This window comes from Epinephelus fuscoguttatus, linkage group LG24 (assembly GCF_011397635.1).
Source record: "Epinephelus fuscoguttatus linkage group LG24, E.fuscoguttatus.final_Chr_v1".
Lineage (NCBI taxonomy): Eukaryota > Metazoa > Chordata > Actinopteri > Perciformes > Serranidae > Epinephelus > Epinephelus fuscoguttatus.
Genome location: NC_064775.1, coordinates 15,481,574 through 15,493,343, shown reverse-complemented (window position 1 = coordinate 15,493,343; position 11,770 = coordinate 15,481,574). Strand labels below are relative to the sequence as shown.

The window sequence follows — 11,770 nt, the reverse complement described above, 5'->3', positions numbered from 1 at the left end:
TATTTTTCTCAAATTTTGGTCACAAATTTGGTAAAATCTATGTCAGTGAGCACTTCTCCTATTCCAAGATAATCCATCCACCTGACAGGTGTTTCATATCTAGATGCTGATTAAACAGCTGACTGCAGGTAGAGTATATCCACCAAAACTGTTGTCCATGAGCTGAATGTTCCTTTCACTACCTTAACATGTCTCCGATGTTGTTTCCATGAATTTGGCAGTATATCAATTCGACCTCACAACTTCACAAGTTGGTTACAATGATGAACTGCTGTCAGGTTTAGACCCTGGTGAGGACGATGAGCACGCAGATGAGCTTCCCTGTGATAGTTTCTGATGGATTGTGCAGAAATTCTTCGGTTGTGCAAATAAACTGTTGCATCAGTTGTTTAGGTGGCTGGTCTCGGATGATCTCCCAGGTGAAGACACTGGATGTAGAGGTCCCAGGCTAGTGTGGTCACTCATGGTGTGCAATTGTGAGGCTGGTTAGATGGACTCCCAAATTCACATAAATGACAGTGGAGACGTCTAATGGTAGTAAAATGAACATTCAGTTCATGGACAACAGCTCTGGTGGAGTCGTTATCTATTGAGAGCATGAAAAATGTCTTAGATCTTTAACTTAAAATTGTTAAAAAAAAAAAAAAAAAAAAAAGGAGCAAAAACAAAAGTGTTGCACATGAATTTTTGTTCAGTATATTTCCACAAATAACACTTTAGTAAAACTATGAATGGTCGTTAGAAGAAGAAGGGAAGGGAAGGAGCCTGAATACTTCTGTGCAAACCTCTGGGTGTGCTCATATAACATCAGCTGACCAAGACAAAGTAGAAAGGAAAAGATGAAGCTAACACTGTAAGGCAAACAACATGGCCTTAGAATTGCTTTCAGACTTGGCTTTGTCTCAAAAATACAAACATAAACACTACTACGTTAAGAAGGCCAAGCTCAATTTAGTCTTAAGGCAGTTATATGGATCCATCTGAACAACTGAAGGGGAGCACAACAGCGGCTACCTTAGGCTTCAGGCTAGTTTAAATTGTTATATCAACAAGCCTCCAGCTAGTTGTTGATGGAAAAACATGAAAGACCAAGAACTCATATCAGCTAATGTTTTATCTGATCTCTCTGCAAGATTAGCTAATGCTTCATAAAGCTCACCTCTTTTTACAGGACCCCACCATGTCCTACAGAAGCAGCCCTTTCTCATTCCCAGGTTGTTAAATACAGACGCTTTGTCATGACCCTTGGTGTGTGATACTGGAGCCAAATGAGCCTTTAGCATCTTTAGGAGATGAATTGGGCTTTCAACTAACTCTCTACTGCAATATGTGACACTGAGAGCTACTGATGTTATATAAAGAGCAAGAAAATCCATCCAGGAGAGGTGCTGTTTAAATGTAATGTTTGAAATGAATTTACGTATGATCATCACGCACTTTGTCATATTAAATTACTTAACAAACGTACTCATTTCAACCCAAAGCATGATCTTTTTTCTAAACTTAACCGAGCTGTTTTGTTGCTTAAACCTAGCCTCAACTGTTTCACAACACTGTTACAATGGGTTTTGGCTATATGTCACAAAAATATATTAAAAGGTGCCCTGTGAGTCGCTATCAGACACAGAGGGGCATGATGAAGCATCAGTATTTGACAACCTAGGAATGAGAACCGGATGACACAGAGCCTTTAAATGGCTGCCACCAGGCAGGCGTCTGCACTGCTGTGCAGCTTGCCTAACCAGAGGAAGGCAACCTTAATTTTTTAGGCTGTTTGCCGACTCATTGATGAAACCTTGAATTAAGAATTATTAATCTCACTAAAGCTTAGGCAGTTGCACATAAAGTTTAAAGTTCAGGTGCACACTGCACAGCAGACATACATGGGTCTATCTGTACATGTATGTAAATAAAGTAAATAAATAAAGTAAAAACTACTTTTAAATGTTAGAGGACCCGAGATTTTCAGATGTACTTCAGGGCAGATACTACACTGATATTTTCAAAGCCTTTTACTATAAATAACTTAATTAATTAGCTTGATACATGTGCACAAGGGCATAGGGTTTGTTTCAACTTTGGGGGGACACATGAAACGGATGTTTGGGGGTCCTCAGCCAGAAAATTTCAAGCATCAAACACTAACTTTCCTGCATTCTGGTGAATTTTCATCACCGATTTGTGCCTTTTTCCACATCAATTTATGGTGTAAATGTCTTTAATTTTGTCAAAATACAAGTCCTCTGCTACTTTCATGGTTTACTGGGAGGGACAAATGCACATGTTCTAAATACTGAGGGGGACATGTGCCCTGCCACCCTCCCGATATCTACACCCCATGAATGTGTGTTCAACAACTACTAAACACTTGATGTTGTCACTGCTCCAAGTTGAGCAGCTCTACAGTACAAAAAAGAAAAAAAAGGTCACGTGCAGGCTGCACTGAAAGGCCGTTCTAGAGCTTAGTCCATAGTGATGATCACAATACGGGGGGATTGAAAGCCAACAAAAGCAGAACTGACAGAACCAGTGACTACATAAAACAAGTTGTTGTGCTGACATGAATAAAACTCTCTGAATTGTAAATCATATAAAAGCTGCAGCTGTTTACGGAGGCAAAGCAGTGGTTGTGCTCACCTCAAGCGATGATGAATTCTCACTCCAGCGTTTAAAATGTTAAGTTGTTAAATGTTGTGCTTTCTAAAACAGACATGGTCACTACAGCCTCCATACAGTCTACAGTATGTACTGTGCCACAATCATCTGCATTGGATTTTACATGTGTGTATGTTCTAATGTCAGATGACATATGTTAGATATGTAAATTAAGAGATAGAAAAATAAACTTTTTACAAACAAATACATGCTTTCATGTGTTTTTCATAATCTTGCATAATAAGAGTCCACTCCACTTTATATGTATGTTTGGAGATTTACTTTTGGTTTATTTGTTGAATCCACAAGTGTTTCTATCATCTCTCAGAGCAAATTCAAAGGGAGGCCTCTGTTCAGAAAAGCTGATTTGCTTGATCGACCACACATAACAAAGCAAAATATTGTTCTCTGAGAAAGAGCTGACGAGCAATGTCATTGTTCTGAATCACAATGACACAGGTCATCCATGGGTTATAAAGGCAGCACGGAGCACACGGCTGCTTCTACAGTGTGACGAAGGTTAGCTGGCACAATGGGTAAGGTAAGGCTGCTTGTTTTTCTGTGTACCTTTTGTGCTTCTGCATATCTGCGTGGATTGTTCAGCCGCAGCCGGTGAACTGGAAGCTTTCTTTTATGTGGTATAGTATGCACGCTTTTCCTCATTAGAAGCAATTTCATTTTTATTTTTGAAATTCCTTTGATTGATCTTTACAGATAATCTTCTACGAGGACAGGAACTTCCAGGGTCGCTCCTATGAGTGCAGCAGCGAATGCTCTGACCTGCATTCCCACTTCAGCCGCTGCAACTCCATTAGAGTGGACAGTGGTGATTGGATGGTGTATGAGAGGCCCAGCTACATGGGCTACCAGTACTTCCTGAGGAAGGGTGACTATCCAGACTACCAGCGCTGGATGGGATTTAACGACTGTGTGCGATCCTGCCGTATGATCCCTATGGTAGGCTTCACCTCACAAAAAGTGTTTTCTTTTGATAACCCTTCAGTGACCTAGAGGCTTATAAATCACCTTGTCTTTTCTGCAGCACCAAGGCTCTCACAAAATGATGATCTATGAGCGCCCAGAGTTCGGAGGACAGATGATGGAGCTGACCGATGACCTTCCCTCCCTATACGAACGCTTCCACTTCAATGACATCTATTCCTGCAACGTGAGGGACGGCCACTGGATCTTCTATGAGCATCCCAATTACAGGGGACGCCAGTACCTGGTGCGCCCTGGTGAATACAGGAGATTTAATGAGTGGGGAAGCATGAGTCCTAGGGTGGGATCCATCAGACGTATCACTGTGTAAGAACAGCTCATGTACAGAAACTGTTTATGTGAAGTACTGTCAATAAAGTCAATAAATTTATCCAATAACAGTATTCTGTCAACTGCTGCTTTTGTTTTCTTTGAGCTCTTTGAGTTTAAGGGGTCGGGGGATTGAAAGGTTTGCTGAGGCAGTACATTATGTATAATTGCTTTTTTTAAGTAGAGAAAATAGCATGAAAAGGCTAAGACCAATGGTCCACAACTAAACTGTTGTAAGCCATACTAAAATTTCATGAGTGGATCAAATATTTCAGGAAAGGGACTAAAACTCATGCTAAAAAAACAAACATGGTGGAGACATACCATCTTCACATCTTTTAAAAAAAGAGACGCATGCACACAGTTAAAGCCCAGAGTGTTTATTGAGAACAGAGAGAGGAAGAAGGTTCAAAAGACTTCTAGTTGAAGTCAGTGATTCGCCTGAGTGAGCCGATCCTTGGACTGGCGCCGCCCCAGTCACTGTATCTGCGGTATTCGCCGGGTCTCAGGTAGTAGGGTCTTCCCCTGTAGTTGGGCTGGTCATACATCAGCCAGTGGCCGTCAACCACATTGCATGAGTTAATGTCAGACATACGCAGGCGGTCCTGGACGTTAGGGCAGTCGTCGCTCACCTCCTGCATTTGGCCGCCCATATCTGGACGCTCATACAATCTTATTCTGTAGGAACCACGGTGCTGCAGGAAGAACATTCATGAGTCAGACAGTTTTTGTCTCACTTACGGGCCATTAAGTACAGTAGTACTTTTCTGGTGATTGTGAAGATAAAAAAACAAACCATGAATAGTCTTTAAGTATTGATCTCCATCTAGTAGAATGTTTTTGATGAAGAAATTCATTCATACATCATTTATTGAGGATTTTTCCCCCCCAAAAGTCCTTTAAACGAATCTCAAGAGAAAGTTTTGTCTAGCTAAGGCAAAACTGTTTTCAGATTCAGATTATAGTAGCTTGGTTTTTACAATCTTAAAAGGAAATATTAGCTACTGTTCAATTTTGCTAAAGTTTTGTGTCTGAACTGACAGATATAGTATGTAGACACTCAGTATGTTTATGTAAACCTACGTACATATCCACAGAAGTCTATTTCTTTTAGTTGTACAACGTTGTCACATATTCTTCCTTGAGCTAAGCATTAAAATACAGGTCAGACCAAATGTTAAGCTTGTGTTTGATTGCTTTGCTTTTGTTTTTTCTGTTTTACCCTTTGGTTTTCTTTCCTTGACCTCTGATCAGTGTGCACACACAGATCACTAACTTCATTCTAATTAACTGCCTTGATACCTCTTTCATACAGTCTTTAGGCTTACCATGGGAATCATGCGGCAGGAGCGGATGCAGTCGTTGATGCCAATCATGCGCTGGTTGTCGGAGTACTCCCCCCTGCGAAGGAAGTACTGGTGGCCCAGATAGTGGGGTCTTTCATACACCATGAAACAGCCGCTCTCCACCCGGATGGAGTTGCAGCGGTTGAAGTAGGCGTGCAGGTCAGCACAGTCGCTCACGCACTCATGGTGCCGACCCTGGAAATTTCTGTCCTCGTAGAATATGATCTGTAAATGTTTGTTGAAGCACCGATTAATGATCAACTCCCACTGTTAAAACCATCTAACATGCTTGAATTCTGTATTTTCAGTAACACATAATGAGCTTACCTTTCCCATTGTTACATTAGTGGGGGCCAGACTGGCGCTCAATAGACACTCTCCACGCCGCTGTCCTTTTATATTAAGTAGCTGTGTGATGGCACAGCATAAAGTATTGTCATCCAAATAGGTTTTATAACACAGATCTGGTTATGTATAGCGACGGACCACAGTGTGATGATGAGTTATTGTTGTCCAGTTTTCACATGTTCATCAAAACACCACAGTGTGCTAGTGACCCAGGGGTCACCGCTTACAGTATCAGCAAAACAACAAGCGTTATTTGTGTCCTTTTCATTCAAAAAGGTTCCTAATGTTATACACCAGAGACAGAACAAGCCTTTTACTGTCCAGAAGCACAACCCCCTCTTCACCCTTACGACCATGTATTGACGTTGTATTATGTATTAATGGTACACAAAAACTAAAGGCGCTGCTACTTATTGCCATTTAGAATTCTTTCAGATAAAATAACCAATAATCAATCAAATAATGACAATGATGACAACAATGACAAAACGCTACAATTATTTTTTATGAACTGAAAACACACTGTAATAGCAAAAGCTGCAGCTACACCTTTACTCTGTGAATCTGGGGTTACACCATGGATAGGTCACCAAACCAATGCTGCTGCTGTGGTAGCGACTTGCCAATAAATGTGTCAGTGCCCATAATCGTGGAAAATTTTGCCTTAATAACATATAAATGCATGATTTATGTAAAATGTACCCCCTGTATAGTTGTCATGAAAGGAAAAATTATCTTCACAGAACAAAATAGTTTTTTGTACCAGGTTGTACACGTTAATGTCTGCTGTAAAGTTGGGCATTTAAACATGGTGGCCATTCAGAGAACTGCAGTTTTTGGCATTTCAGCATTGGTTTCATTTTTCAGCCCCCAAGCTTGCTGCTTGTTAAGTTTACTTATACCAATACTTTTTTTCTACAATGAACTGATGAACATAAGGTGTTGTTACATGACAATTAAATCTCATCTGCTGCCATCATCAGGTCAAAATTACTCATTTATAAAGCTTGCTTACGCACAAAACGGGGCTTGAAAGTGGCATATGCCACTTACCACGCAAAGGTTGTGATTTATAAAAATAAACTTGGTGGGAGAATGTGCGCAGCTGTAAGCAAACTCTGAGTCATGTGTGCGCACATTTTGGAAGACACTGGGAAGTGGCGACACAGACGGCGGGGTGGAGAAGTGGAGTCAGATTTTCATTGATGTCTCACACAAATTTAATGTCACGCTACATCCACCTTAGATCCACGTTATCACTGAAATTAAATCCAGCAGCCTTATTTTGCGTTTGGAGTGAGTGATAATTGTTTCATAAAAACTTTGTAAAACAAACTCAAATCCTGAATTGAAATTCTTTCTAAATACGTATTTAATCCGCACTGCCTCTAACATCTCATTGTCCACTCTGTGAGCGCAGGAGGGGGACAGGATGGCGCCACTGCATGGAATATATTTATTTATTTAGCTAAATATTTCCAGTGCATTTATCATGTCTCGAAATACAGCCATTAAGCACAACCACTGCACTCATTTCATCAGCCCTACTTAGACATGTGCTGTTCATGACAAAACCGACAGAAACGTGTTTGCCCATTACACTTTCATCTTTGAATTGTATTTCACATTACACGTTGTATTTTGGGACAGGGATACCACTGGTTCATGCTGTAATTCAGGCCGGGAGTCTGATCAGACTAATTGCCATAAACATATAAATACTGCGGTGACCCTCGTGCGAAATTGCGCAAGATGGCACTGTCCGTGCAGTCCCACAGACAGAGCTGACAGCATCAGCAGCGCTGATGTGTTGCCACTTATTTTTGCTTTCTTTTATTAGTGATCCCGCTGCTGTGGCCACCAAATAAAATCTTTCTTCAGTCCTCCACCTCCCGTTAAAGGGTCTCTAGCTCAGTCTCGGAGAAATTCTGTTTTTTGGTTCGTTTCTCACACCTGTCGCCGTGACTCACAACGAGAGAACACTCGCATGCCGGCTTATTTATATGCAGATCGCATTCATGAGGTGATCTGCATGACCATTTATGGTTGAACTAGGGCGTGTAGAGGGCGGAATATGAGGTTGATCTGGGTGCGCACAACTCCAGGAGGTCTGTGATTTATAAAGAGAACATTGTGTGCAGGTGTGCGTGCACACGGTTTTATAAATCAGATTATTTTTTGGCGCACGCCATTTTCAGCTTTTGGGCGCACGTCGACTTTTAGTATGAATCCTAAGCACTCTTTCATAAATGAGGCCCCAGATACCTGCAAAACTAATGATATTCCAAGAAGCCTCGGCTGTACTTTGCGGCTACTGCTAAATAGCAATGTTAGCATGTTAAACTTAGATGACAAACATGCTTGACATTGACATCTTTATAGTAGCATTTAGCTTGAAGCACTTAGCTTTAGCTTCAATTCAATTAACAGCATATAAATGTTACATATGCACCAACACATCATTCTCACTGTCACATACACACAAATTTATATCCAGTCCTAATTCTCCGGGTCGCTGCGACTGCGCACTGTCATCTAAGTAGCTGGAGTCTGTTAGCATGGAGTCTTAGTGTTGTTAACTTCAGTTCAACTCATCACTCACAGAAAGAGGCTAACTTTTCTGATGATTTAGCCTTTACTAATATATGTGTAGCTTTATGGAGACTTCTACACAGCATTTGCAGCCTAAGCTACTTTAATTTTACAACGCACATCTGTAAATCAACTTTTAGAAAAGCCCATAGATAACCCATCTGGCACCGAAGCTACTAAAAGCAAATCATTTGGTATACTGGCATCTTATGTATCCCAGATAGGGTGAGAAATATGTTATGTGCCTTGTCAGTGTTTGCTCTATGTGAGCTCTCTCTGGTCTTGAACTGCAGCCATAAAAACACTTTTATATGAAGCCAGCTTTGAAAGATGTGGCATTAAAATTCAATTAGACAGAGTTAAAAAAGCACTGACAGTATATTCTATTCTGTCATGTGACATTTTCACAGGACAGAACCACAAGAATTTGCAGATCAATATATCATAATAAATGTGTGTGTATATATATATTGCTTTGATTATGTGGGCTGACCAGTTATGCTACACTATACAATAGCAAATGTACAGCACTTCATCAGCTCATCAGCCCTTGAATATGATTGAATATCATTTCCTGTCTCTGCGCCCAACGTGAGGTGTTATCAGGGGCCCCAGAGTCCATGAGAAAATGAGACAAGAAATTAAGATATTTTGTATAAAATCAGCATGGGCGATATCTGCCCCAACTCAATTTAAAGTTAAATCAGCAGCCAATTTAAAGTCTATTTGAGTTTTTGAGATACAGATACACAGTGTAGATGAGGTGTCTAGAATAGTGATGTGCTTTGTCATGACACCGGAATCTCTAACTTGGATAAAATATCTTGAAAAATATCGATATTCAATACTATTTTCGAGACTAAGGGTAAGTTGACATTGAGGGGATATACGTTTTCAGATAAATATAAAAAGGCTGTATCATTACCATGACGACTCTTCTTCGTTAGTTGCAGACAAGAGCAGAATGACTGTGATAAAAAATTATCAATAAAAGAGAGCGAAAAAGTGCAGCTCATACTGACGTATTGATACTAGGGCCGTAACGGTACATGTATTTGTGTCGAACCGTTTGGTACGCGACTTTCGGTTCGGCACGACCCTGTACCAAATTATTGGGCGCAAGATATTATTTTATTTTATTTTGTTTTATTTTAATTCCGTTGTTGCGAGCCGAACCATTTGAAATATCTAGTTCCTCGACGGACATAATTGAGTGACACACCGAGTCCCGTAAATCTCCGCCTTCACTTTGTGCAGCGCATTCTCACATTTTGACAACATGGCAAGTGAGCCTGACGAACCTGAAGACCCACCCGCAAAACATAACAAACACTTTGGTTTCAGGGTAAAATACAAAGATGGAAATAAACAAGTTGACAAGACAAAAGCAGTGTGCCGACACTGCAGAACAGCGGTCGGGTATGTACTTGGAAACACGTCTAACATGCTAACACATCTAAAGCGACACCACCTGAGTTTGAACGTTAACCAGCACGACTAGAAAAAGCAATATCTGGTGCAAACTATGATATCGTCGTCGTTTAAAAAGAAAGAGCGTTTCCCTGACCATCGCGCTAAAGAAATAATCAACGCCATTGGAGTTGAGTAAAATTGTTTAAGCTGCACTTTAGATATAAGCATTTTTTGTTTACTGCACTTTAACAAAGTGGGAAAGCTAAGTAAGTTCCTAGTAAAACTGAATCTGAGCAGGCTTTAAAGCTGGCCAGCTGCACTATACTTTTTATTTTAATTGAGTAAAACTGTTTAAGCAGAAATTTATATTTATATTTTTCATTCAAAAAATGTGTTAAAAAAAAACGCAGGATTTTATTTTTCACTTTTATATTTCTATTTTCATTCAAACAATGTGAAAAAGCAGAATTTTATATATATATTTGTTTCATTCAAAAATTGTGTAAAAAGAGTTAACTGCTGTGGTGGTATGTTTTAATAAGGTTACCAATAAGTAAAAGATATTTAATAGTTGTCCAGTCTTTGACTGGCACATTATAGACCATTCATGCTTATTATACCATAGGATTCCTACATAAATGGATCTGCTTTGGTTATGTTAAGTCTTTCATATGCTTCAGATAACTTCAACGCTCACTAATGTAAGGGTTACACTGCACACTGTGAACAAGTATCATCTGCATCACAATGTTACAGCAGAACACGGTGAGATAGTAATATTGCAGTCAATATCCTCAGCATGTAGGCATTTACTTTAAAATGCAATGGGGTGTTTGCTCAAGAGATGTTATCATGCTGCATTATGGGAAATGTATCGATCATTTCTGTAGCAATAAAAATTCAGTATATCTCAGTCTCTGCAGGTTTGATTTTTACCTTTCTTTTTTAAAAATCTATCTCTTGTGAGTTCCCAATCTTTGTGGAAATACATCACTTCAGTACCCTTTTAAAAAAAGTTTGTTAACTGAAGAGGAATTAAGTACAACATCTGTAAATAATGTTTTGTACAGTAAGCAATATGAGCCACTGCAATGTAAAGCTCAATCATCTTATTATACGTGTACTGAGTATATGGAGGAGGATGAGGAGGATGACGAGGAACTGAACTTGCAAGAGATGATTTGGTGCTGTGTGTGGACTCTTCCCCTGAATAAGCTGTGAGTGGGTTTAGCCTACTTGAGAGGTTGGTGAGTGTCAAGCACAGTGGCGTTTTGTGGCTCTGTTGTTTCTGGCAGGTGGAAGTAGTCCTTGTGGTGGCTGTATCAGCGGTACTTTTGGTGTGAAAACAACTGATTCTGTGGAGAAGATGATGACACTAAGATTCAGTGGACCACCATTTGGTGTATTTGTCCTTTGTCTGCACTACTGTCAAGACCAGGGCCAGATCCAACCACAATTACAGTGACATACAGTGAAACTATTTCCAATTTTTATGTGTACATCAAACAGTTTGAGCAGCTTCTCAGCAAACCTCATATAAAAATGTTTTTAAACCGCAAAGAAATGAATGAATATTTATTTATATTGCTAAATAAATAAGTAAATTATTATTAATGATTGCATATTGAACTCTACACCACACTAAAATTCACACTGAAATTAAACTAAATGTAACAAGTTACATGAGATTAAAAATAAATAAATAAATAAAAATAAAATAGAAGAAGCATGAAGCTGATACTGGTTCTAGTGATAGCTGATCAGCCCCAACACACTTAATCAGAGCACCCTTCTCTCCGCCAATCAAACTTATACATTCAACAAGCCTTATATTTTTCAACCACTTAAAAGAGCGAATCTTTTACCAAACAATCCCTCGTGGGGGCAGATTCAGATTCACAGTTAAACAAATGCACAGGCTTATCTGTACCTCTGGTGTGATGTCTTCCATGACTGGCAGAGGGAGCTGGAAGTTGCCTCCATCAGCGGGCTGGTATAAATATTCTGACAGCTGGGAGTAGACGACTGGTCTGGAGAGCACTGGCAACTGTGCAACAAAACATTGACAACAGCTGATCAACTGGCCAATTAAAAATGCTGCAAAA

The 11,770-nt window shown here is 39.8% G+C and overlaps 3 protein-coding genes across 3 annotated transcripts in view; 1 reads left to right on the top strand and 2 right to left on the bottom strand.

The window, feature by feature from the left end:
- The window catches only part of LOC125885198 (gamma-crystallin S-1-like), a 29,167-nt gene that overhangs the window by 13,698 nt on the left and 3,699 nt on the right, over window positions 1-11,770 (bottom strand). Inside the window, exon 3 of the mRNA XM_049570733.1 lies at window positions 11,596-11,712. Coding sequence (XP_049426690.1) covers window positions 11,596-11,616 — 21 coding nt within the window. The 5' untranslated portion in view covers window positions 11,617-11,712. The remainder of the gene's footprint in view (window positions 1-11,595; window positions 11,713-11,770) is intronic.
- LOC125885203 (gamma-crystallin M2-like) lies at window positions 3,174-4,049 on the top strand. The gene is made up of 3 exons (XM_049570740.1): window positions 3,174-3,196; window positions 3,370-3,612; window positions 3,698-4,049. The coding sequence occupies exons 1-3, from the start codon at window positions 3,188-3,190 to the stop codon at window positions 3,965-3,967; spliced, it is 522 nt and encodes a 173-aa protein (XP_049426697.1). The 5' UTR covers window positions 3,174-3,187; the 3' UTR covers window positions 3,968-4,049.
- LOC125885199 (gamma-crystallin M2-like) lies at window positions 4,331-5,736 on the bottom strand. Its single transcript, XM_049570737.1, has 3 exons — window positions 5,640-5,736; window positions 5,295-5,537; window positions 4,331-4,661 (listed from the first exon to the last, which is right to left on the bottom strand). The coding sequence occupies exons 1-3, from the start codon at window positions 5,646-5,648 to the stop codon at window positions 4,386-4,388; spliced, it is 528 nt and encodes a 175-aa protein (XP_049426694.1). The 5' UTR covers window positions 5,649-5,736; the 3' UTR covers window positions 4,331-4,385.